This window comes from Aythya fuligula, chromosome 2, assembly GCF_009819795.1.
Source record: "Aythya fuligula isolate bAytFul2 chromosome 2, bAytFul2.pri, whole genome shotgun sequence".
In the NCBI taxonomy this organism is placed as follows: Eukaryota; Metazoa; Chordata; class Aves; order Anseriformes; family Anatidae; genus Aythya; species Aythya fuligula.
Window position 1 is genome coordinate 52788758 of NC_045560.1, and position 27455 is coordinate 52816212.

Here is a 27455-nt window from a genome sequence, read left to right on the forward strand (position 1 = left end):
ACTGTGGCTGTTATCTAACAAAATGTTTGTTGGCTTGATTTTGTACGTGTATTTACGTGTGTATGTGTGTCTGGAGGATGGATCCTAGGTGCTGTGCAGGGATGTGTATGTAGACCAGTTCAAATCCAACAAACAAATTTCTGCAAGACAATGTGCTGGTCCCATTCACTTTTAAAAAGCCAACAAAATTTAAAATTTATCATACCATCTTGCAAGGCAAGTGTTCAGCAAAGTGGAGAAAAGAATAGTCAAAAGAGTGGTCTGAAGACAAAAATATATCAGCAAAACTGAGCAGATAGCTGAAAAGCAAAAATAAGCTTCACATTTGTATCCCTAGTTTCACTTTTAGCTCAAGACTTTCAGTCATTTAAGGCTAATGTCAATCACTTTGTTACTATTTGAATTCAATTGACTTCTTTCTGATGTGCTCAGTGTAAGCACTGCCTCAGGATGGAACTGTGGCATAGACCCCCATTTGGTGAACCTGTGCACCTGGCAGCGTGGCCAATTTTTTAGGCTGACTCTGTGCGTGTATGTTGAGTTTGGGGGGAGACATTAACCGTAGAAAGGTAAGAAAATGGCTACCACAATTTCTTGTTTCTTTCGGTTCCAGTCGTGTGATGGGTCCTCAGAGACAAGTACAGACCAGGAACGTGTAGGTGTTTATTGACCAGCCAGAATTTCGCATTTGTCAACGTGAAATCCTGAACCCACCTGTTGCTTTGATGGTGGGCTATGGCCACATTGCTTGTTCCATTTGTTTCCAGATGTTTGTTGCAGCCTACTCCTGTTTGAAGCGTGGTCTGTTTTGGTCTATAGAGTACTGCTGTGTCTTAAACCTTACGTTATCCTCTCTCAAAGCATTCGAGATACCTGTGGACATGTGGGGAGGGGAGAGGGAGAAGCACTTGAAAACCATTGAGTTATGTCTGCTCTGGAAAGATGATGGATCTGAGGAACTTTCCAGCACTGTTTCTTTCTTCCAGGGTCTCCTTAGTTAGCAACCAGACAGAAACAATTCTATTAATTACGGTATTCTCAAAGACTCCTCTACTTCAGGACTGGTTTGTCACTGGAATAACTTCATTAGGTTTGAATCAAAACTCAAAATATTGTGCTTGTAATCTAAGATAGGAGGTTAGATAGCTGAAGCCTACGTACCTATTCAGTGCAAGGCTTGGCCCTGAGAGATCTAAGCTTTCATTCTGTGGCGGTATTCTGACAACTCTTAAACAGCTGTGGTAAGTTGCCGCTTTCTTAATAAATTCAGTTTTCTGGAGTTTCACTGTAATATAGCTATATAATATAGCTATGGCCTTCTTGAAATCTTCATGAAAACCTCCAATAGAGGAGATTTCACAATGTCCATCAACCGCTTCTTCCAGCATTTTTCTTTTCAGCTAATGATAAGGTATTCCAAGTTGCAACTCAAATCGTCTTTGTAGACATTTTTTCACCTTTCTTTTCGTACATGGAAAATAGTATTTACTGTCTCTTTTCAGAGGATCTGAATATGCATCAGAAGACCATTACAAAGTTCTCCCCTAGTTCTCCTCTAGCTCTTCTAGACTGTCTAAATTTACGTTAATATGAGCCCAATCCTGGGCCCAACCCTGTGCAGGAAATACTGTGCTTCTTGCTTTCGACATTTTCATTAATAGGCCTCAGAGACCGGCATGCTTTTACCACCATTGCATTTTGCAGCTCACTGTGTTCCCCAGGTATTATTCTTCCCCCAGATGTATTCGATTTCTCCTTCCAAAATAACACTTTCTCTTACTGTAGAAATGTTCTGACATAAATTCTTCAAGATTGCCTTTGATTTTGAGCTAGTCAGTAGAGTGCTTACAGCCCCTTCCCAGTGCGCATCACAGGTGAATTTTAGGATAATCCAAGTTACTAATGGGATTACTTAGCAACACTGAGGCCAAGACAAGCCCCGACAACAATCACCTGAAATGCCCTCCCAGGATGACAGTAAACTGTGACAACAGTACCTTTTCTTGAGGATGACTTTCTTCAATCTGTTGTGAAGCCAATTCGCAGTAATTGCATCTGGGATGTGCCTCCAGAGCCTGTTTGTTGGGACAGTGACAGGAGCCCTCCTGAAGCGAAGGTGCCCCATTACCTGCTCAGCCAGATGTCTGCCAGAAAAAGGTTAAATTAGCTCAAAGTGCTAAACCGTGAGGTGGAGTGTGTATGTTGTGTGTGTTTTTTTGTGTTTCTTTCTATTGTTATCTTAGTAAGTTTTTGTGTGTTTACAAATAAACTGTTTGATGATTGGTTCCAGAATCATTTTAGGGGTTGAAGTTGGCAGAGTCTACCTGCCCTCCTCCATTTCTCTCCAGGACCCATGCCCTAAGTTAACTATGTACGCTATAGCTTGCTGTAGTTGCCTTCCTAGCTCTTTTGTTGAAAATGATATATCTATTTTTTATTTTATTTTTAACATATCTGGTAAGTATTCAGTCACAATGGTACTTTTGGTGAGGGCTAACTCACAAGAAGCACTCATTAGCTAAACTGTTGCATTTGTTTTCCTTCCCTGTGTAGTGGTTGATCTACACTACTGCTTGTGCTGTAGTGAATCTACTGCCTTTTGTTATCTTTGTATTATTGAGGTATTTATAAAATCTTGTGTTCCATTTTGTGCCCCTTGCTACCTGAAATTGCTTTAGCACCTTGGTGTTTCTGATTTTATCCGTACGTGCTTTTGCTGTTCCTCTATAGTTGCCCTTAGTCACTCTGTTTCCATTTTTACTGTGATATTTTTTTTTATAGTTTTCTATTTGGTTGAGAAATTTGTGACCAGGCATAACAGTCTATGCTTTGTGCATAATGGTCTGTGTTTCGTGCATTTTCTTTTTTGAGTGGGAATTGTTTTTTTTTTTCCATGTTTTTTATTTTTCCAAGTCTTTTTTCCTTTCTCTGCTATTGTCACATCTTAGAATTGAAAACTCATTTCATAATCACTGTCACCCAGCTTACCTTCCCCTTCCAATCCTCAATCAATTCTTCTCTATTAGTCTAGACCAAACCTGTGATCAGTGTTTCCCACTATAAAGCCAGAGGAGTTCAACACTTCTTCTGACAGCTGCAGGCGGGAGGCAATGTCTCAGCACATCTCTACTCTGTTTGTTCTGCAGCGTCAAAGGGCTCTGTAAAAGTCAAACCCAGGCCTCCATTTCAAATGCAGAGTACTGCCTAAATTTCAAGGGAAAATGGTAAACGTGTTTCTGTTAGCAAGCGTTTGCTTTCCAGGTAATAGACGTCTTTTGGAAAGCTGAGGGTAAAAGCTCAGGTAATCAGTTAACTGGATTTCCCTCAAGTTTTTCTGTTTTGGAAAGCATGTGAAGGACAAGAACATGGATGGGTTTTAAAAGGGTATTATTACAGCTCCAGCTTCTGGAGTGCAAAGGAGAAAGGGCACATAGTAAGTGTATGCATACACAGGCACGTTTGGGTATGCAGAATCCCGGGTTGTTCCTCTTCCACGAGTCACTTAATGTGAGACCAGAGCACGATCTTCTCAGCCTTCATTTTATCCCTGTTTTATAACAATTTCTCCCTACTTTATAAGCGATTGCAATTCTTGCATTCTTTATTTGAAGCTGATTTGACAAGTTTTGTGAAAGTGTAATAGTAAAGCATGATGTGGCAGAATTGGTGGTACTCACCTGAGTGCTCTTTGAGCACGTTTATCAATGTTTGTGATTTTTGGATGTATTTTTCTGAACTCACGGTAGTTTAGGGAGGTGAGAGAAAACTATTTAAATTTGTTTAAGTGCTAAACTTGCTAAAGGCTTAAACTTGGACTTAGTTTTCTTAGTAATGGTGCTTGCTTTGACAGTGCTGAGCTGTCACAATTCCCTTTGAAGCTGAGGGGTTCTTTCTGTGAGGGTTGCTCTCAGTGCTTAACATGTCTTCTAATTAAAATACTAATTTTAGTTTCCTAATTGGGTTTAAGTGCCTAACAGAAAGCAGTGGAGTCCAGCACTTGTAAATTGCAATGACACATTAGTGAGCAATAACAAAATGTGTGTCAGTAAAACTGCCCAGATATCAAACTTAAAAACAAAACAACCAACCAGTAACTAACAGACAGCCAGGACAAAACAAACACAAAAACAAAACAACAAAATCTTTTTTAAAAATTTGTATTTCATGTTGTTAACCTCAGCAAAAAGATGCCTCCCAAGATTTAATATGCATGACAGACTGGATCCCTCGTGGCTGTCCTGTTCTGTTGGGTGCATAATGTATTCCATATTTATTTTTATATGTATGGAGAGGAGGTTTGTTTGAATCCAAGTGTCTGGTGTTTGCAAAATGTGCCTGTTCCAGTTAGAGTAGGTGGTATGCACTGGTTAGTTTGTCTGCTAAGTAGCAAATTGTGTGTGCACTTAAGGGAAGTTGGGTGGGAGAGGGAATGTGTCTGAGGGCTGGAAAAGGAGATAATAAAAATATTAGTTTGTAGGTCAGACTACAAGTGTTTTGTGATACTGTAACATGCTTTCTGGTAGACAAGGAAGAGGGTAATGCAAGTGATGTAACCCTTCTTAATGCCAGAGGCTTTGTACTTTCTGAAAGCAAGAATGGCTTTCTGGGGACTTTTTGGTTCATTTAAAAAAAAAAAAAAAAGAAAAAATAATATATATATACATATATATATTTCTATTTGTTCATTCTAAATGCCTTTATTCTAAATGCCCTGTCTCTTCTCTTGTCTGGGTGAAAAATATTTTATGAACATTATACAAAAAGGCCAGGAGTCAGGACTGCAGAATGTGATCGTCCAGAAAATGGGAAGCTGTGGTAGCGTGGTAACATTATTAATTTACTCTTCTGTTTTCTGTTTCCTTCCTTCTGCTCCCCTTGCGACACTCCTGGTAGGTTTCTAAAGTCAACGGAGTCACTCGAATGTCATCTCCGAGTGCAAATGCAGCCAGTGCCAAAAAGATGAGAGAAGTCAGACCTTCACCGTCCAAAACTGTGAAGTACACTGCAACAGTGACAAAGGGAACTGTCACATACACCAAAGCCAAGAAAGAACTGGTCAAGGAAACCAAACTAAATCACCACAAACCCAGTTCACCTGTCAACCACACAATCTCAGGGAAACTAGAAAGTAGCAATGCAAAAACCCGCAAACAGGTGCTATCCCTTGGAGCATCCAAGTCTAACAATACCGCTGTTAATGGTGTAAAAGTCAATGGCAAGTTGAACCAAAAGACATGCACTAAGGAGGTGGGGAGACAGTTAAGGGAGGGGCTGCGCAATTCAAAGAGGAGGCTGGAAGAGACGAATCACATAGACAAAATACAGTCGCCCACCAAGAGAATGAAAGGGGCCATCAACTTGGCAGAAGCTGCAAGCAAAAAGGCAGCTGTAGAAAAGCCTTTGCTGAATGGACACCTTAAAAAGGAAGTGCCAGAGAAGAATTTGGAAAGAAATAGGCCGAAAAGAGCCACTGCTGGAAAGAGTACGCCAGGGAAACAAGCACATGGCAAAACTGAAAATGCCTCCTGTGAAAATCGTTCTACCTCTCAAGCGGAGTCCTTGCACAAGCCACAAGACTCAATGGGAAAGCACGAAAAGGGCAGTAGTAAGTCTGGGTGGGGGATGCTGGGGGAGATTCCCATCCTTAGGCCCTCCACCAAGGAATTTCATGACCCACTGATATACATTGAGTCAGTCCGAGCTCAGGTAGAGAAGTATGGGATGTGCAGGGTGATTCCTCCTCCAGACTGGAGACCTGAGTGCAAGCTAAATGATGAAATGCGGTTTGTGACACAGATTCAGCACATACACAAGCTAGGCAGGCGCTGGGGACCCAACGTGCAGCGGCTGGCCTGTATCAAGAAGCACCTCAAATCTCAGGGCATTACCATGGACGAACTCCCACTCATAGGTAAGGGCTGTGGTTTCCTTGGCCTTTTGCCGCTGCTTGTTAGAGTCCATATGCAACTTTATGCTCCGTTTGCCTTTATGCTTAACCGAACCCCTGTTCAATTAACACTACAGAGTGTCACATCTCTCCCTTGGCTCAGATACGATGCAGGTAGGTTGTGGGAGAGCTTCGCCAGGAGGCTTTGTATTGCCACCTTCCTCCTGCTAGCTCGTTATTTCACCCAGGGAAATACGCTATACAGCATCCTGGTCTTCAGATTTAAGGATCTCCTCCTTTCCCTACTTTCTCTTTTATTAAGTAGTACAGCTATGGATATCGATAGTCTTGGTTTTAAATGTTGCCTCGGAATGTTCTTGGACCGTACCAAAGGTGTTTTCCAAACAGGTTACAACGCTGCCAAGCTAGAATACAAATATTTTTCCCCCTTCCTTTAAAAGCATTTAACCAAGGGGAAAAATATCTTGAAACTGACTTCTATTTGGGTACTCAGGCACTTAAAATCACAAATTTGCAGTGACCTGCTGACATTTAACAACCATTAAGTGTCAAGAATAGGCAGTAAAATGTGGTTGATTGCAAAATGGAGGTTTCATTATTTCTCTCAGCAGGTGTCTGCCAGGGCTAATGCCTGAGTGAGAATCACTTATTTAACAGAATTCTTGGTTTATGGTCTGCTGTCAAATATGACACGTGACAAAAATGTGACAATAGTTTATAAAAACATGACAACAGCAGCATACAAATGAACTATTGAATGAGCCACCTCCATCTCGACTGCCTTTGCAGCCATGATACAGTAACAAACTTTTGTTTTTAATTTGTGTTAACCCTCTCCTTTGTTTTTGAAGTGTTTTGAGTCAAATCGCACAGGATCTGCATGTTGCAACTTGAGGCTAGAATTTTGCCTCTGAGGCATTATCCCATCAGAGGCAGCTATCAACGCTAGTTGGATTAAAGGACACACTTTTTTGCTTAAACTGTTCACAATGCTTTTTCTCCCCGTTTTATAAAGTTTGTTTTATGTCACATATGGTAAGTGAGTGAAAAATGCATAAAAGCACACAAAGAGATTGCAAAGTTTACGGTGAAGGGCTCGACAGAGAATGACAGAATTTGAGGAGAAGGGGTGAGGGTTAGTGCTCTATTGCAACAACCATGCACAAACATTCAAGGAAATCTGAAAATTAAAATCACTCAAGCAGCAATAAGTGAACATTTTGTATGCCTAATGTATGCAATGGTTGTATGCTAATAGAGAAGAATAATGAATTAAATTTACATTGGCAAGAGAGAGGAGAGAATGTGCAAGACAGCTCGATTAACGCTCCTGGAACAATGTTAACTTTTTAATGAAATACCTTAACTTGGCATTAAGATGGCATTACTGTTAATTATTTGTATTATTTAAGCACCTAAGAGCCTAATTAATAGGCAAGGCTTCTATTCTGCTGGGTGCTATATAACTGGAGCAAACAGTGGGCTCTTACAAAATTTGCATCCCATGTATCCTTTCTGCAGTTAATTTCCTACCTATCTGGTGTTTAAAACTAAAAACAAAATGGAGAAGAGAGGCTGGAGATCATCACTGTACAGAGATTAGAAATCTGTTGGCTCCAGCAGGAAAGATGTAAAATGATCTGTGATGATAAATGCACACTTATTTAAGCAGACATACATACAGATCCCCTCTTTCAGGGCCGAATCACATTTCCATTGAAGTCAGTGGGAGTGTTGCCAATAACTTGTGTAGTGCCAAGGTCTGGTATTAAACGCATACCTGAAGATTTAAGATTTTTTTTTTTAATGAGCTTGCTCAATGGGCAATTTAAACATATTTCTAACGTACTGAAATTAAGACAATTAAAAAAAAAAAATAGACAACGCCGTTTCTGCACATGTGCCAGGTCTCATATTTAAGCCATTTAGCTATCGGCACTTTAGAAATAGAGTTAAAACTTTTATTTTTTTTTTCTTTAGTCTTTCAAGGAAAGTTTAAGCAACATGCTTAGTCCAGTCCTGGAAAACATCAGCATGAGATATAAATGCTTCCAAAAGTTATGACTGTGTGAAATGGAATTATAATTGAGACCATTTTGTAAACCATAGCTGTGGCTGGCCCTATGGAGCATCTGCCAGATATATGGGACTCTGATTGAATGATGTGATACTTACGGTCTTATATTGCAGAGTGATTATGAGCTATCATTCCATTATACCGGAGAATATTGCATTTCTTAAATAAGTCATAAATATTGTGTTGAAACGAGGGCTTGAAACTGGGTGTGCGCAATTTGTTGCGCAGCAGAACATGCATAATATCAAACCGGAGCCATGCTTCTTTAAAAGTTAGGAGCGTGTTACCCAACTTTATGCAAGGGGGCTGCATCGATTGGATAAAAAGCCATCTGAAATTACACTTCCAGTTTATTTGTGAACTGTGCATTTGTAACACTAGACCAAAAAAGCGCTTTCTGTAATAGAGGCCAGCTTGAGTATTATTGTATGGGGAAGATTAAGGAGGAAAGAAGGAAAACCTTTCAATTTTTTTTTTTTTTCCAATGGTCTTGACCTTTTCTTTGCTCAAAGACTTAAACATTTAGCCTATTAGGAAAAAAAAAAAAAAAGGTAAACCTGCTATGCTGTGGCCCTGCCTACAGCCTTGTGGTATACTTCTCAAAGCCTTTCTTGTGATTTTGGCCACAACCAAAAGCCTTTCCCCCCTTTCCACACCTTTGACCAGGGCTATGCTGACACCACTAGCAGGCAGCCTCTCACCCTGCTGTCAGCATCACCTGGAAATGGTGGATTGGCAGTGGGGAGAGGGGAAAACAGAGGGAAGAAGAGCATATGGGAGGGAAAATGAAGGAGACTGAAAACTGGGATCAGCAATGAAGTGTCTGAGGTACAGCACGGTGTAGTTGTAAGGAGGTGATACTGCTTGCACAAGCAACAAGACAAAAAAGCTGGGCCTTACCAGATCCTGTAGCTGTGCATCCAACAGCAAATATTTACCATAATGCTGCTTCTTGCACTTTCCTGGTTGATAATAACATTTCTTTCTAAGTGCTAACCGCTGTGGCATAATGATTTTCTACTTTCATCACAGAAAAAGAAAGAGAAGGAGAGACGATGTGGCAGCGATGTTGACACCAGTTTTGTATTAATTCTTCTTTTTCTTTTAGCAGTGCCCTGTTGAATTGTAGGTGGTCTTTGGCCAGTTTCTTAACTCTTTCTGCTGATGATTTATTTCTGTGCTTTGAGAGTATTTATGATGCTTCCTTTATTGTTCGTCATCCTTTTGGCTGCTTTTTATGCTGAAGTTTGTACAATCTTCGGTTTTTATTTTTTGACTGGAGTGTGAAATGTGCTAGTCATCTTAAAACATACAAACCCATAATGGAATATAAAATATGGATGGCCTCAAAGTGGGAGAATGCATCTGGAACTTTTTACGTGGTAGCAGTTGCCAGCTTTCTTTTAAGGCAACTCCTCTCCCTCTTCCCCCATCTTTATTATTTTTTTCTACCTGCAGTGAAATTAATGATGTTACTGTGCTCCTTTTAAATACTTAATATATTCAAAGTGTTGTTCGGACATGAGATAATGGGTATTTCACCTCCAGAAAGGATAAATACTTGTCTGTTTGATTGCCAGCACCTTTCTTGACACTTGTTTTTCTTCTTGCCTGTATAAAGCAGATGTGGGGCTGGTGGCAGACGAGGGGAGGGTGGGAGTGTGGGGCTTTTTAAGAGTTGGGCAACTCCTGTTTCCCCTACTGCTGGGTGATACAGGGGCAAGGTACGTGTCAGGAGATAGCTGGGGATGCTCTGAGAAGAGATGGGCGTGAAACTCGAGAAGAAGAGCAAATTTAGCCATAGGGAGTGCCACTGTAAATAGGTACGATAATTCTCTGAGCAAACTAAGTCAGCAGAACAGCAGCGGGTGCCTGTCCTGGGAGGCGTGCAGGGTGGGGACGGTCGTGCTGTGGTGCCCAGGTACCCACAAGTGGCACGTCCCGCGTGTTCCCAGCTAGCAGGAGCGCTTGCCGTGTGCCACCCGCAGGTTTGCTAACCAGTTCCTGTGTTTCCCTTTCCCCCCCCTCTGCTGCCTGGTGCACGTGGACCTCAGGAGGCTGCGAGCTCGACCTGGCCTGCTTCGTCCAGCTGATCAACGAGATGGGGGGGATGCAGCAAGTGACTGACCTCAAGAAATGGAACAAACTGGCAGACATGCTGCGCATCCCCAAAACTGCACAGGACAGGCTGGCCAAGCTGCAGGAAGCCTACTGCCAGTACTTGCTCTCCTACGACTCCCTCTCCCCCGAGGAGCACAAGAAACTGGAGAAGGAGGTCTTGCTGGAAAAGGAGATCTTGGAGAAGAGGAAAGGACCTTTGGAGGGACATTCGGAGAATGCCTACAAGTTCCATTCCTTGCCCCGGTTTGAGCCCAAAAACGGACTCATCAACGGCGTGGTTCACAAAAACGGCTTCCGCAACAAGTTAAAAGAGGTCGACGTCCCACTGAAGACGGGCAGGCGGCGGCTCTTCGCTCAGGAAAAGGAGACCACGAAGGAGGACGAGGAGGAGGAGGAGGGAGTTCTTAGCGACTTACACAAGTGTATATACAAGGTAACGAGGCGGGCTCTGCTGGCTTCCTCGCGCAGAACGGCCGCTGCTGTGCTCCAGGTTGCACCCGGTTTTGGGGGGAGCTGCTGGGCTGTACACCCGGGCGCTCTGCTGGCTTTAGCCTCATCTGCCTGGCTCTGACGGTGTGCCTGAAAAACTGGGATGCCTCCTCGTTGTAAGGAGACATTCCTGCGCCAGGCTACCCCCCTCCGCCTCCCTGTGAGAGGCTCCTTGAATAGCTCTGCCCAATTATCCTTGCAGACGCAATTTTTATTTTCATTTTCTAGTGACATTTAAAAGCAATGCTCTGCTCTCTCACCCCTTCTTGCGAGCCTCTTGTAGTAGCAGCAGCACTTCACATCAAAGCTAGCATCACTGGGAATAGACTACGTTTAGAAAGGGCAAATTGAAATGCAAACAATATTTTCATCCGCGCTGCCAAATTTTGCTCGGCGCTAACAGTCACGTGAATGCCCAGTCCTCCACGTATCGAGTACATCATTTACAAAAGAATGCTGACTCTCTCACTGTGTTTTCTTTGGCAGCCTCCTGCCCTTGAGCAGGACTTGGCACTGCGGCTCGCAGCGCAGCTCGGAGTTGTGCTCAGCTGCTCAGCCAAGCTTGGAGAGAAATACAGAATTCAGTGTCCGTGCCCAGGAAAGGAATACGCTGTTCTTCCCTTTCCAATCTCACTTCCATCACTGGGAAATGAGGCCAGATAGCCCAAAGTGGCTTATTGCTAAGCTATTTAGAGGCTGCGTGAGCTCATGACTTGGGCTTTATAAGCTTGCTTCGGGTTTCTTTGCAGCCTATTACGATTTGTCAGCCAGAATTTTTTATTTGGGGACTCCGTCCTCAATCCCGCATCTGAAAAGCAATCTCCTTGCCATCTGCCTACTGGACAGAAGCATATCTAATGACAGCAGTGTTTGCGAATAGTGGAGTGGCATTTAGGTGGTTAAAATATTGTGCTTAATGATGTAAAATGAAAAATCTGATACGACTTACCCCAACTGCAACAACCTCCCGTGTAGCCGGGGGGGATGCCTCTGCTTTCCCAGTGTAAGTTGCAAGTTGAGGTTTAGAAGATAAACAAGTAGCTCAAAAAGCAAGACTGTAATTTGTTAAGAGAAGTATCCCAGTCAGGCTTTTAGAAAATAAGAAAAAAAAAAAAAAAAAAAGGCAAGCAAGATATGGCTGGTAACCTTCTCCCCCCAAAAAAACGTCTGAGAGCTCCCCCCCAAATTGCTGTAGCTGCACAAAAAGCACTGATGGTGCTGGAAGCATCAGGCCTTGTCTGAGTCCAGCAAAACCCAGTAACAGGACCTTAGGAATATTTCTGTTCCGTGGCGTAGGAATTACCAGAGAGGAGCATCGCTGAGGCTGCAGGTTGGTGCTCTCTCCGCCTGGACCAGGCTCCTGCTGTACAGCTCCCTCAGGAGGCCCAGTCCCTCTGAGCAGAGGAGCTGGAGCTTCAATTTCCAAAGCACTTGAGGGGTTATACCTCAAGGACAGGTGCCTGACAAGAGGTTATGGCACTTAGAGCAAGCCCGAAAGCATAAAAATGAGAAATTTTGCAGTGGGAGTCCTTCGTTACTTGGCAGCCCAGCAGGACCAAGCTGAGGTGGTGCCTGGCTTTTGGATTTAAGCGGAGGGCACTTCACAGAAATTTCTGAAACAAACTTTTTAATACTGCATTCTCTGTTTTTTCCTGAGTGACAGTGTCCTTCCGTGTCTGCATGTGGACGGGGGAGTGTTCTCATCCTATTAACACATTTCTGAGAAAATCTAATTTTTTTTTTTTATCAGAATGTGTCCTCACGTTACAGTTTCAGCATGTGGTGGGATTATTATGGTTCCTTTCTAAAGTGCATTTCTCATTCTGATTAAAAACAAAACAATCAAACAAAAGCCCTTCTATAAATGTCCAGGTCAATAGATCGAGGGCTGGAGGAGAACATCATAATCCTATGGACACAGTCCAATTCGGATCATAAAATCTATACCTCAGACCATAAAGAGAGACCATACATTTAGGGCTTTGCATGGTGATTCCTGCAGCCAGCATGTGCTTGAGCTGGAACGCATTTTTAGAAAGAGACATCCAGTCTTCCAGGAGCAGTTACCACCATATCGCATGTCAAGGTTGGAGTAAATCTCCTTTGTGTTTGGCTGATTTTCTGCCAGGACTCCCAAATTACTTTCAGTGTTGCTCCTTGCCAGGCTGCAAGGCCTGCTGTGCTTTTAGGTGCATGCTGCAGGCTGCTGCCCTTGCTTTCTTTACTCCCTAAAAGTATGGCTTTTTCTGCCTGACTTTCCTCCCCTTTCCACGCCATTGCCAGAGGTGACACACACCCATCAGGCTTGCTGATGGTGCTCCCAGTTTGTTCTTGAGGCTGATGCAGAGACCATGGGGAAAAAAAGTCAAAAAAAGGAAAAGGAAAGCTTGTCCCTTAATCCTTTCTCTGTCATATTGTCAGAGAAAATACTTTATATATTGTCTCTGTCACAGCAACAGAGACTCTGCTGAGTAGCTTGAAGTTCCCAGGACAGGTGCTGAACTGCTCAAGCATTTTTTGAGGGCAGTTAGAAGGTTATTTTATTTCTCAGCACTTAATTCTGCATTCTGGTTGAGATGCTCTGCTACGACATTTTGAACTATTTTCTGAACACCCATTAGAAAATTTTGTGAGATCCCTCAGATTAAGAAAAAAACAACAAGCAAACAAATAAAAAGATAGAAAACCTCAGTCATTAAATTTGTTTTACAACTTCTAGGAGACTAAAAAGATACCAGATTCTTGATTGAGGAAAAAATGGGCAAATTTTAAAGGGCCAAACAGTTGAGTTTTTCGTCTTCTCTTGCTTGCTGCATATCTGAAAAACGGGAAGACACAGCTAATCTTGGAAGACCGATCCTCATTCTTCCTTCTCGTTGTAGGATGAGGGAAAGCTGTTGCAGAGCATTTGTCAGCTTGTGAAGTATGTGCTCAAGTTTGACAACTGTTGGTGCAGGCCCTGCATTTTATGGGAGTTCTCGTTTCAAGGCTCTGCCTCAGTAAATGATTCACGAGGGCATTAAAAGATGAAGGAAATTGCTTATTGTATCGCAAAGCAACCAGCTCTGAACTTTATGGGAACTGGAGGGCCCCAGGCTGTGGGCATTTCATAAGCTTCTGCCACAGCTAATTGCATTGCGTTCAATTAAGAAAGTGACGATGTCACAGCTGTAGGAGCCCGGCAAAGGGATAGACTTGGCCTCTGGGCGAAAGGCTGCTGTGCAGTTGTTCCCTGCTTACTCTTGGGCATAGTTCATAAATAAATAAGAGAGAAGGCTGAGGTGGTTTGGCAGATCTGTTTCATTACTGGAAAACCTAAAAGGTTGTAGTCCGAGAGATAAAATGCCAGTTTAAGTGGAGTTTAAGCCCATGGTTGCTCAGATGGGTGATAGGGGAACACATTGGGGTTTAGAGGAAGAAGTAGATCTGGTAAGGTGTGGGAGATGTTTTCAGCTTTGTGTTTGCAGAGCGATGCTGGTCGTTGCCTACAGTGATCCCTGTAAACCAGCTTGGCCACGGCAGCTACTGTGGGGTTCGTGAGCTTGGCACCCGCCAGCTCTCACAGGTTGTGGCTTCCCAGCTCCCTTCTTTCACCCTGGAGCAGAGAAGGCAACAGGGTGATCCCTGTATGGGTGTCCTGCTATGTCTGGCTGAAAGGAGCAAGCAGGTTCTGGTGCTCCTGCCTTCAGTGCCTTCAGAGGATGCTCCCAGAGCTACTGCTATTAGAGATGCACATCAAAGCAGGTACCCAGAGAGTCAGATAGAGCTCAAACACAAAGCCGAGTCAGGTCCTGCTCTCATACAGGCTATGTCCTGCAGTAGTGCCAAGAAAGAGTGCACTCAATTGGCAATTTTACTGAATTTTACTTTCCTGGTCCTGGTTCCTTGAAATTGCACTTTTATTGAATGGTGCAAAACTAGTTTTTGTGTGCAGGTGATTAGTGTAATTTCAGTAAACTTTATTTTTTGTGACCCCCTTTGATCTCATACAATACTGGTTTGATGCTGAACATTTCTATGAACTTTCTAAATCCTTTTCATCTCTTTCTGTGTATGTAAAAGCATAGCCACATGGTCCTTTGGATCTGAATCTGAAGTTCAGGGAGGGTTGAGCACCAAGTTGTGTGTCCGTCTCCTGTAGTTTTGAAACGCAGAGCTGTGCTGGATGAAGCAGTGTACATGGCTTTCTTTGAATGTTCAGCTGGTCTCTAAAGGATTGGTTCAACAATATTATTTTGACATTAAATATGATGTGATACGATTTCTCTATCACTGAGATATTTTCCCTAACAAGAAATGAGTTTAGATCCATGTGTGTTATGAAGACATTCTTCTCTTTGTGATTTGAGATTGAGCATGTAAGGAGAAGAGCGAAGCCAGGGGAGATGGAGGCACCTTTTTTTTTTATTTTCACTTTTCATTATATTTTCTTTTTCCACAGGGTAGGTCTGTTTCTTTAACGACCTTCTACCGAACAGCAAGAAACATCATGAACATGTGCTTCACAAAGGAGCCTACAGTAGCTGAAGTAGAGGTGAGACCAACACAAGGGGTGGCAAATGTTTCATATGGGGGAGATTGAGCATGCAAGTTCAGCATAGCTGATGTTAAGGCACTGCCATTCACAGTTCAGTGTGGGATATCTGGTGTGGAAGAAAATTAATTTATTAGATAGATACGGTACTGATTTCTTCTCTTGATTTTTTTTTCCTAAACATATTTAATAAAGGTGTTGATGAACTGAGGAAGAGAAGGATGTTTTAATTCATTTTGTGATGAAGCACAGGAACAAGGAGATCTAAATTCTGTCTTTGCAATCCACTATTACTTATAATTATTTATATTCTTATTTTTAAGCAGTGTTGTATGTTGAGTTACATTTCTGATGTCATTTCTGGGGTTTATATTTTAATGTAACGGGAGATACCTTGTTCAATAAACTGAAAATCTGTCACCGTTTTCTTTCACAACAGCAAGAATATTGGCGGTTAGTGGAACAGAAAGATTGCCATGTAGCAGTGCATTGTGGAAAAGTAGATACCAACACCCACGGGAGTGGCTTTCCTGTGGGGAAATCTGAACCATTTTCAAGGTAAGGTCACGGAGTCTGTGCTGGCTGCCCCACTGATACGAGCAGAGGTGGGGGCACGAGGCCAGCAGGGCAGCACAGTGATGGGGACATTGGTAGCGGGGACGTGGCACTGACATGTATCTGCCTCTGTGTTGCCCCCTTAACAGGCATGGGTGGAACCTCACAGTCCTTCCTAATAATACAGGATCCATCCTGCGACATCTTGGTGCTGTGCCTGGTAAGCAAGGCTCTTTCCTACGTTTTCAGCAGTCCTGAGTTCCTTCTAAATGTGGCCGTGTAGTCATCAAAGCCTTCTCACTCTTTCCAGTCCTTCTGTTGGGTGGCTGCCTGGGTAGAGAGGCAGTTGTATGTAGCAGTTGGTGTTTGTAGGGCTGAAAGCAGGTGTGCAGATTAAGAATTAATGAACGGTTGAGACCATATACCTGGGAGGAACCAGTTGTGCTCGCAGTATCACTTTCTGTTGTTGCCAGTACATCGGCGTTCTTGTTTTTTGTCAAGGTGATGAAAGACAGAGCCATGCAACTTTCTTACTTGCAAACCTAGATGAGTGCTGGGCAAAGCAGCATGCAGGTTTTTTAGATGAATTGTCACAAGTGTTACAAGCTCCAGCTGCATCTGTGCCATTGAAATTTACCAGTAGAAAACATTAGTTGAAAGCAAAATCCAGTCACCTGTGCAGATGTTGAGCCTGGACCCCACCAGCTGGGAAAGAGGATACGTGTTCACATGTATACGTACACCTGACAACATGAAGCAACCTCCTCTGATTAATGTTGTTGAGCTTGAATTATGGGCTTTTGTCAGTAATTTAAAGAGTAACATTTTTTACAGCTATTGGAAAACAAATATGTTGAAGGGCACTGTAAGCATCTGGTAGTAGAAAATGCTGAATTTAATAAATAAATCACTCTTTGTTAATTATTCACTCTGATAGGAAGACTTAAAACTTCAGGGTCAGCTGACAGGTAGAAGATTTTTCTACCAAGATGCCCTCAAACTGTATTTTAATCAGAAATTGCAGTTACTCAAAACTCATTTTCGATCTCTGTTTTAGGAGTGACGATTCCTTGGCTAAATATTGGCATGGTCTTTTCTACCTCATGCTGGTCTCGAGACCAAAATCACCTTCCATACATTGACTACTTACACACTGGTGCTGATTGCATTTGGTAAGTATCCCTGTGCTTTGTTCTCTTTGTGTTCACCACAGTTGTCCTTCTGTAGGCTTGGGTTAACAGCAGTTTGAGTATCACCTTTTGCATGGGTGAATGCCGTCTAGAAGTCTAGTCTTGATGAAGATTTAATTTGAAAACGTTGAGAAAACAGGTGGAAAGAAGCCTTTCTTGGAAGAAAACTTTCAGTTTATCTTCTATGGTCTGTTCTGAGATACTTAGTGATAATATATACTTCTGCTTGTTATAGTGTTCAATCTATAGAAAGTTTTCATGACATGGAAACTAGCATGACAGCTAGGCAAGGTAGGCTTCCTTTAGGCTGACAGAGAGATACTTGTTCAAGCTAGCATTATATTGTCGCTTGTAAAATAATTGAATCCATGCTCTGACTGTATAGGAACCACTTTCTTACTTTACACAAAATATCCTGAACTCTCTATCCACCACATCCTTTATATTTTCTACCATACATTTTTCATTATCATATGGAAATCATTTTTAATGCTTACACACATCGTTCTGGTACCTGGCTATGGGCGTTAGCAGTTAGTTGCGAGCTACATTTCATATTCTGTAGACACTTGATGTAAGTGCACTTACATCGATGTACCCCTGGACAAACAGCTCATTAGATCCTGTGATACAGCTACAATTAGCTGTACGAGCAGATATTGTCAGCTCTTCTGGCTGTCAGCCTGAAGATCAGCAGAGAAAAAGTACTCATCAGTACAGCGAACAGTAATGAGATGTTAAATCATAGGAAGTACAGCCTCCTACAGATTCATCATATGACACACACGGAGTTAATATGAGTGCACATTGTAAGCAAACATCCTGTTACAGACACGGTCTGTAAGGCTAGCAGAATGCTTTATAAATTGGTGGTGAGACCTGGACAGATGACAAGAGAACTGCCCCCCTCTTCCCCAAAATCTTTCCAGATTGATTCTCTTCCATCATTTGCCAAGTGTGGAAGAACGGCTGTGTGTGTGACTGGTGCTGGGGCACATGGACTCCAGATTGAGGCCTCGTTCTTTAAAGTGAACGGAGATGAGCCGTGGTAAATCTGGAGGTGCTTTTTATTTGCCTGAGCATAACAAAACCAAGTAAAGCAGTGTTGCAGATAAACCCTAGCATGGCAGCAACTCAAGGCAAGTTCAGCAATCCCAGGATCTGCAGTTTCCCACCAAGCTGTGCTGTTCAGTTCACAGCGATGAACACCAAGTGCTGGATCTTGGGAACAGGTATCCCCTGAATGGGCATGAAGTATGACCCTTCCAGCAGGGTGCAAGCAGGCACCCGACATCAAGTAGTGGTGCATTGTCACCACATCACATGCCTGCATCCTGCAAAGTAGCAGTTCTCCAGATGTGTGAAGCTAACACCTGAGTCTTCTGTGTTACTTCTTGTCATTTCTGCGTAGGAAGTGCTGCCAGCACTGAGCATAGAGAGGACAGCTAGGTTGTCAGCTTCTAGAGGAGAGGAGGATGCGCAGCTTGGGGCATGTACCCAGCAGTTTTAAATCTTAAGTCAGGTCTTTCTTTTGTTGCAAGGGAGGGGAGAGATGTGAGATTTGTTTAGTAAGAAATGAAAGAAGGTATTAGACTGCTTCGTGTACTGACAGTAGAGGTGATTCGTGGTTTCTTGATTGTTATGAGGAGAAAATATTTTTAAATAAAAGGTACTTTGGTTCTTGCACGTAGAATAAATATACTGGTTTGTAATACAGGTAACAGTATGTGTGTGTGTGTGTATAGATAAATGTAGTTGTGTAAGTGCTCGAGGCCAGGCTGGATGGGGCTTTGGGCAACCTGGTCTGGTGGGAGGCGTCCCTGCCCAAGGCAGGGGGTTGGAACTGGGTGGGCTTTGAGGTCCCTTCCAACCCAAACCATTCTGTGATGATCCTATGATATTGGTGCTCAAGAGATGCAAACTTCTGCTCATAATTACCTATTCCAGTGCCATTAAAATGCTCATGGTGCTACAGCTGATTTTCCTACTCTGATTCTACAGAGCTATGAATTTTCACGTTTCTGTTTTGGTGATTTTGTGTCTTCTGGCATCTACTGAACACCATCAGACTCAATCTAAATAAACAGCTTTCCATCAGTCCTGAATATTTTGCAAAAAAAGAACTGTGTGGGCATGCATGTTTAATTTCTTTCTTTCAGTCAATGTCCTGGTCTAAATTGCCTTGTACTGTGTAGCTGTGGACCATTATTTACTCCATAGTAAATCTCTCTCTTTTCCTCTGACAAAACAACAGGTATTGCATTCCTGCTGCGGAGGAGAACAAACTTGATGATGTGGTACATACCCTGCTGCAAGCCAATGGCACTCCAGGGCTGGAAATGCTTGAAAGTAATGTAATGGTAGGTTAATACTGGGAGTGAGGTATTCCATTTGAGAACCCAAGGCTAATCAGAAGGCTGGTGTTTGGAAATCTATTTCTTCTTCTTTTTTTTTTTTTTTTTTAATTTAATTTTATTTTTTTTCCCCTTACACTACAGTGATGCTGTTGTGAAAATACGGACACTTTATACTTGCAGCATTCACCCATGTGTCATTTTTCTAGCATAGCTAACATTAAAGTGTTGGAAGTAAAATAAACATGACAGTGCAGTAAATGTCCATTTTTAATGCTGTCCATGATGTATTTGAACTCACAAAGTGAATGTTTTGTAATCAATTCATCTGCCATGACTGACATTTTATGATGCAGTCATGGATATGAGAAGCCCAATACTTTGAAGGATTTCAAAAATCTGTTGGCTCCCTTGTTTATTTTATAGATAATGATTTCCATTTAGAGCATTTAAGAATAAATCTGGGAGAACACAACAAATTTCTTGGCTGTCCATTTTACCATCCCTAACAAAAGTGTAAACGCAAGATGGATCCAATGACACGTCTGTCTAGAGTAATCTGGATGGAAAAACAAATGGCTTACATTACTTCTATTATTATTATTACTATTACAGATAGCATGTTTCTGAGGCTTTGTGTTTGAGATTCTTTGGCAAGTGAAAGTTTCAACTATTGGTTTCAGAAGAGAAACATCTGTAATTCTCACTCCGAATAACTAAGTTTCAGCATGTGCAAAAGGGAAGAGAGAAAGTAGAGCGGAGTTGTTAGCAGGGTGTAGCTTTTCTCCAGAACTAGTGGCAGTACCCAGCAAGGAAGGGGATCAAATTGTACAACAAAGTTCTGACTTTATTTCTTTATTGTTTTTATGTCTTTCTAGATCTCCCCAGAAATCTTGTGTAAGGAGGGGATCAGGGTGCACCGTACTGTACAGCAGAGCGGGCAGTTTGTTGTCTGTTTTCCTGGATCCTTTGTGTCTAAAGTGTGTTGTGGCTATAGTGTTTCTGAAACAGTGCACTTTGCTACCACCCAGTGGACAAGTATGGGTTTTAAAACAGCCAAGGTAAGTTGAGAAAAGGAGTTAAAATGGATTCACCACCCCGACATCTAAAACTAGAGAAAAGAGCAAAACAGACATTCCAGGATTGATAGTATTGTGAGACCAGTACAACTATGTTTATTTTTGTGGAATATTAAATTAAAAAAAAAAAAAAAGAAAAAAAGAAAAAATATGCAAGGCATATGATGATACAGTGTTTTCAGAAAAGCAATTAAGTTAATAATTGATAACTAAAAACTTCTGTATATTTGACAAATCCAGAAGATTATTATGCCTGCAGACCAGTTTGCAAGGAAGCTTTTCAAAAATCCCTTCAGAGCTACTGATAATATATTGTATTAAGTTTACTACATTTTTTAGGTGATGTTTTCTAGAACCATTAGAATCTCAGGTGCAAGTATCTGAATAACTGTGCTTGTTAGCTTTTATGGTAGGCAGAGTCAGTTAACACTCACAGCTGCATTGCTTGTCTTTCTCTGCCCCTTCATTCAGGAAAAGCTGTTGATCAGGGCAATTTCAATTTTAATCAACTTGAAAGTTCTTAGGTTCACTGACCAGCCCGTCTTATACTAAGCTGTAAATAAAACTTCCAATCCCGTTTTCACACAACCAACTGAGGTAGACTGTCTGCAGAAACAGCTGAATTGCCCAGTCCTGATTTTGGCTACATTTCTTTGTTCTAAGACAAACAATATATTTGGCTAATTGTGTGTCTGACCTCCTCAAATACACTATGGGTTACAGATGCTATTTTGGTAGTGTTTTCTAGCTAAGCCAATAGTAAATTATCGTTTACAGCTTCATACCAAGTGGTTAGTAAGTAATTAATTATAATATGTCCACACCTAGGTTTTGGTTCTTTAGGGTTAATGGAATTCTTCCAGTCTGGTTATACTAACTGTATAATAACTTAGTTTGAAATAAAAGGTTATTTTATTACAGATTTATTTTGGGGGAAGGTGGGAATTGTATATGTGTGTAGGTAAGGAATGAAAATACTGAGCTGACCTTTCGTGTCTGAAGGTACACTACTATATTACCACCATATGCTGTATTTATTGCTCTACTGAACACTTGTTTGATATTGTGAAAATGCGACTCTTGTAAGAGACAGAAAATCACTATGCAGCAATTAAAAAGCTCTTCCTGGTGCCTCAGATTCTGAAGAACAGTTTCTTTTGATTAACTTTTAAAAACTTTGCACTGGGTAGATACAACCTGACTGAAAATCCAGCGTATCCTAACCTATAATAACCTGCCTTGGAAATTGAAGTTACAAACTTTACAAGAACCATAGATACGTGTTTATATAAAATAACTCTGGAAACACCTACTACACTGTTTTTTCTGTCTTTATTTTCCTCATTTTATTTCCTCAAACTCTCCTATATTCTTAACTCTCTTAACTTTTGGAAATTCTTCCTCATTTCCTTTACTTTATCAAGGCACGCTGCCATTTTCTAAGGCTGACCGGGACTGGGCTTTTCAAAGATTGTGAAAAGTTCTGTGTATAATGAGCAAGTTTCCCCTTTTGGACTGTTAATGAACTTTCTGAAAAACAAATGTATCTTACTGTCTTTCAGTTCTGGACAGCAATATTGACAGTTTTTGGCTGTTTGATATATTGACTTTGCTTTCCCTCTGTGATACTGTGACTTGATTTTTATAGTGACACTCTTTATATTACTAAACAATGTTGTTTTATTTCATGTATTGAATGACCACTGAATCTTCTTTAATATATGCAAAAAAAATGAAATTCTGCATCTGAAGTTGCATTGATTCCAGTTTATAAGGAGTTTGGGATAAATGTCGGGATAAAGGGAGTTTATATAAAGCCTTGTGTAAAGGGACAGACAGGTTTCAGTTGAGCTGTAAACTTTGGAAAAGCATCCTAAATGCCTTGGGAATTTTTAGACTAAGGAGAAGGCTTACAGGTAGGGAAGAGTTTGCGTGTTCAGTGGCAAAGGGGAAACTCCAGATAAGGCACTGGGCAGAGTCAGTAAAACTCATTATGGAAAACAGAAAATGGGACTAGATATATGCATGCTGGTCTGGAGGCTTGGAAGTTGGAACGTCTGCTTTTAGAGGAGGGCTTTGGTAGCACAGGGCCTACCAAGATGCTGGCAGAGGCTTTATGTGTATCGTCCCAAAGATTTACTTTGGGTTATGAATATGCTTTTAAAACACCATGCAATTACCACTCCTTGGTTCCTATCACAGAGCTCTCTTAGCCTGAGCAGGCTGGGTTGCTTTCAGATGAAGCTAAATGGGAAGAGGCAGAAATAAATGCACTTCATATCCTGCAGACCAGGCTAGGCTTCTTGAAGGTAGTCTTCAGCTTTACACACACACATCCTCTGGGTGTTTGGGTCCTCAGCACTGACTGTTTCACTCTACACATCTGCTCTTCCTGCCTCACAATACTTGATAGCACAGGCATCATCCATGGCATACTAAAGGTTGTGAGAGGAAACCCCCCAGCAAAGAGGGAACCCCCCACTAAGCTTGGCATGCCTAACCACCAGAAGAAAGGCGTCTATCTGAAGTAAGACAGAAATCCCCTTTATGTCCAAAAGGTGAAAATGCAAATAGAACAACTCCCTTCCCACCCGAAACTGCAGCAAGATGAACGCAAACACAGACTAATGCAGGCCAAAAAGAGATTCTGAAGAACAACTGGCTAAAGGCAAGAAGAACAAAAAATGTATAAAAGAACGAGAATGGGGAAATCAAACGTGGCTTTTGTAGAGAGATCGTGTCCTCCAGGCCTCGAAACTTCCTGCAGGACGTATGGACAAAGAAGATCCAGTTGTCAGGGTGTGCTAGCATTTCTGAAAGCCTTCTGGTAAAGCTCCTCAGTTGGGGCTCTTAAAGAAACTAACCTGCCATGGCCCAAGGGGGAAAAGTCATGTACAGAAAAACAACGGGTACGAAGACAAGCAGAGGATGGAAACACGTGGACAGTTTTTATCATGGAGGGAGGTCTCTGACTGTGTTCCTCGGGAAGACCAGCACGGTTCAATGTATCCACGACTAACCTAGAAAAGGAAGCGTGTAGCAAAAATAATCTTTTATACTGAGGGTATCGATGTTACTGGTAGCAAAAATTAAAGCTATGAGGTGTGACAGAGAGAGACCATGATGCTGAATGGTCTGAGTGAGAAAATCCTAGATGAAGTTCAGTGCTGAGAAATTTTGAATGACTCACGTGGGAGTAAGAAAAATCCTAATTTGACAGACACGGTGATAGGCTCCAGAAGAGCTCCTGCTGCTGAGGAAGGAGGCTTTCAGCTTCCTGCGGAACTGTCAGCAAAGTGCTCCAGAGAGGTTTTTCTTTTTTAAAAAATTGCATGTTAGGAAATCCAGGGACAGAGCAGAAAAGGGAGCAGAAACACTGGTATATTCATATGCCCATGACTTGAATACTTGCGCAATTCTGAATCCCTAATTGCAAAAAAGATAGTGGACCTAGAAAAAGTAGAGTGGAGATTGATGAATAAAGGTTTGAATTATCCTGTGTTAACTATAAGAGCCTGGAAAATTAATGAGCAAGAGAAGTATGTGAGAGTAAGACCAACTACAAAGTGGCAGGAAGATGATAATTATGATGGGAATGTTCGGTGTCTCTCATGGCATTAAAAATGTCATTAGAGAAATGATTAGGCAGCAGGTCGAAGCCAAACAGAAGTCTGTTTTAAAATACTTATCTGTGCGTTTCAGTACTGTACGTCAGAGCAGATTGCACAGGGACTCAGAAATTCAGATCAATGCCCAGCCCCAGTGGGTTGTGTTACACACAGCACACGTTTATGGCTTCGGGCCCTGGGCTGCCAGCTGTGCACCATGGCAATGTGTCTGCTCTTCTGGAGCTTTTCTCAAGCCAGCTACCACGGCCTTTTTCCCTGCCTGTGGGGTGTTGTCTGTGTGGGCTTTTGGTCTGATTTCGTGTGGCTGTTGTAATGCAGCCTCGGACAGTCCATGAACCAAATCCAGTGGGCACCAGCACTCCTGCAGCGCCCAGAGGTGCTGCTGTTCCAGCCCCCGGCTGGCTCTAGTAAAGAGAACACACTGCAAGGGACGCTTTTCTTACCTGTGAACACCTTTTGAACACTTTTCGGTCAGCAAAGGGTATTACCATTAAAAGCATAAGCAGAGAGGAGCCAGTCTGAGGCAAAACTGAGCAGAACTGAAGCTCCCTCTTTAGCCCATTGCCTCCTTACCCTGACATCAGCCTGTTCTGCTCGTGCTTGTCTTTATTCCTAATCACCTCTTACGTCTGTGGTGTTGTAAGGATGAAAAACGAGGACAGCCCTGGGCCTGCAGCAGGTCAGAAGAGGTCTGACAGGATAGCTGAGAGTAGGCATCGCGTATTACTGAGCTTCGGTGATCGGGTTGCTTCTCTTGGCCTCCACAGGAAAAATGCATTTTTAGGGAGGGGATCTAAAAGTGGTGGTTCCTCCACTTCAGTGAACTGCGTACTGATGTAAACCCAGGCATCATTTTTTCATTTTTCTCATTCTCCTGACATCTCTTGGCTTTTCCAGTGGTGAAATGTGATTTTTGTTTTCTGAAAAAAGAGTACCTGAAATGTGGTGGCACTGGAGTACTCTTTCTTTCTGTCCGTACATGCAGATCTTTTCCTCTGCATTAAATTTCAGTGAAGTGTGCTAGGACATGGTAACACACAGACCGATTTCTTAGTATAAATGCTACTGCAGGTACTTACTGACCTTGTAAGAAAACAAAGTGTTAGCTATAATGGGCACTAGGATATTCTCTGAGGAAGCAGTTCATTGTGACTGGTAGCATGCATTTGGTTTGGGTGTTAGAGCTTCCTGTGGCACTGGTTCACCTAAAGCATGTGCAGAAAGTCTTCTTTCATAGTCCAGTGCTGGATGTAAATTAGGAACCTAAGTACTTTGGTTAATTTAGACTAAAGAAGGTTTTATTTTGGGTTGTTTTAGAAGGCTACTTTTTGCTGCATTGAATTCATTCTAGGTAACTTTTTTGCTTTCAAAATTTGCTGAAGAGATAATTTGGAACTTTCTGTTCCAGGAAATGAAGAGACGACGTATAGCCAAACCATTTTCAATGGAGAAGTTGCTTTATCAGATCGCAACAGCGGAAGCAAAAAAGGAAAATGGACCGACTCTGAGTACGATATCATCACTTCTTGGAGAGCTCAGGTAACGAATTGGGGGCCTGGTGTACCTATTTTGTTTTCATTGACAGAATCCCGAGGTGGATAATGTAAGTAACCATTCCAGACACGTATCTGGCACGTCCTTAACCAAGCGAGAGCCCAGCAAATCTGTTTGAAGACAGCCGCATGTGGAAGAAGCAGTTTCCTCGGCTGCTGTGAGGGTGCCCGTGGTTAGGATGTCTTACTCTAAGAATTCCATACTGCTGGCACCATCCAAGAACTGAAGAACAGGTTGGCTCGGGTTTTTCTGTCCTTGGGTCTTGATGCTGAGAGTCAAGACTTCCTGATGTGTTACGTGAGCTATTCGGTGCCAGGCGGTTAGATGCCGCTTAGCTTTTAACCCCTTGGCATCAGCAGCCGCTGTCAATCCATGCCAGCAGCGTGGGTTTTGCAGCAGGAACCCTTGTCTTCAGCATCAAGATCCTTACAGTCGTAATGTCGTTTGTATACAGAAAGATTTTGTTTTTTTTTCTTCAACCACTGAGTAAGTGAGCAGCTTGTGCATGGGTGCTCATGCATCTTGCATTAGCATTTGAACGTTTTTAACAACAAAAGCTTCACACTCCTTTTTCTCTCCACAGTGATTAAGGAAACATGTTTAGGGTTTCTCTAAAGATAGGTAAAAAAAAAAAAAAGAAAAAAAAAAAAAAAAGAAAATATAATGTTGCCTGGCTTCCTGTGTAATGTTCTTCTCTTTTGTTCCCTACCATGTAGTTGCTACCTATCTTTCAAGTTTGTGACAACTGGTACTCGAGATGTCAAGAAAGTTTTGATGAATGGAATCTACAAAAACTGTATTTAACTAACTAGCATGTTCATTTGGCAAGCTTCCAGTGACATATTGAAGGGGAACGCAGCCCATGTGCTGTTTTAGTGTTCAGAAAGAAATGCAAAGAGGTGTGCTGACTCCCCCTTCCAGGTGTGCTGACTGCTTTGCCTGCAGCTGGTTGTCCTGCAGGAATAATCACTTCTACGCACACTTTTTTTTTTTTTTTTTTTTCCTTGAAGAGGAAAAGGCTGCAAATGCGAAAGGTGAAACAGAAATGTTGGTGCTTGCTGTAAGAAATCACATCGACCTCTATCAGAGTGGTTCTCAAACTTGTTCCTATACTGAGGTTGGAATTCTCTGGAGAATCTCAGTCCTTCCCGTGGCTGCTTATGTAAAACAAAACCCCAAACCAGCCTGAAAAAAACAACCAAAGCGGAACAATGCACCCTGTATTTTTTTTTCTCTTTGTTTGTTTTGCTCGTATGCTGTGTCTTTTGCTGCCTCCTTTCCTGACCTGCCTCGGGTGCTCAGTTTCCCCAGGCCATTTGCTTAGCATGGCTCTCTGGCTCTCTGCCCCTCTTCAGCGGTGTCTGGCGGTGAGATTTGTTATCCTCCCCTTCTGCTCAGCTCCCTCCACACTCGCTGTCTTCCTCCCAGCTGCAACCTGCCCTGCAGTCCCTCCAAGGTGTCTGCTGGCCACCTTGCAGACACAGCGGGTGGAGGGCGGCTGGAGGGCTCTGTCGTTGTTCCTAGTTGACATCTCCTCCTTTTTCCCTCGGGTGTACAGCAAGATCAGGTCCTTGGTTCAGCGCTGCCTCCTGGTGAAGGTGGCTGTGTTACTCCTGGCAGCATCGGCTCCTCCTCCTCCTGGTGGCTTTTGGCAACTTCAGGGAAGGCAGGCACGTTAGCCACATCTCCCAGCTCTCCACACGCCCCACCGACCTCGAGGGAGCACTCGGCAGTCCCCAGTTCTTTGTGGAGCAGTTTGAGAACCACTGGCTTGATACAGTGGTCGCTGTTACAAGCCTGAGATGACTTTCGCAATTAGGCAGCATTTCTGTGGTGCCGGCCGTCTCTCACCACGCGTAGGGAATGGCACCAAACTCCTGTAACACTCAGGGCTTTGCTGCGTGCAGTTAAGATTTCGGTGATGATCGTGGTCAAAGGGTGATTGTACTTGGCTTTGTGGTGTCA

At 42.5% G+C, this 27455-nt stretch overlaps 1 protein-coding gene across 2 annotated transcripts in view; it reads left to right on the forward strand.

Annotated features, from left to right (window-relative positions):
- The window catches only part of JARID2 (jumonji and AT-rich interaction domain containing 2), a 201350-nt gene that overhangs the window by 170264 nt on the left and 3631 nt on the right, over positions 1–27455 (forward strand). Inside the window, exons 7-15 of one of the 2 annotated variants that reach the window (XM_032181365.1) lie at positions 4894–5911; positions 10040–10539; positions 15037–15129; positions 15569–15687; positions 15834–15904; positions 16742–16856; positions 19129–19234; positions 20107–20289; positions 25345–25475. In XM_032181365.1, the coding sequence (XP_032037256.1) occupies positions 4894–5911; positions 10040–10539; positions 15037–15129; positions 15569–15687; positions 15834–15904; positions 16742–16856; positions 19129–19234; positions 20107–20289; positions 25345–25475 (2336 nt within the window). The remainder of the gene's footprint in view (positions 1–4893; positions 5912–10039; positions 10540–15036; positions 15130–15568; positions 15688–15833; positions 15905–16741; positions 16857–19128; positions 19235–20106; positions 20290–25344; positions 25476–27455) is intronic. The other variant, XM_032181366.1, reaches the window with a different exon arrangement.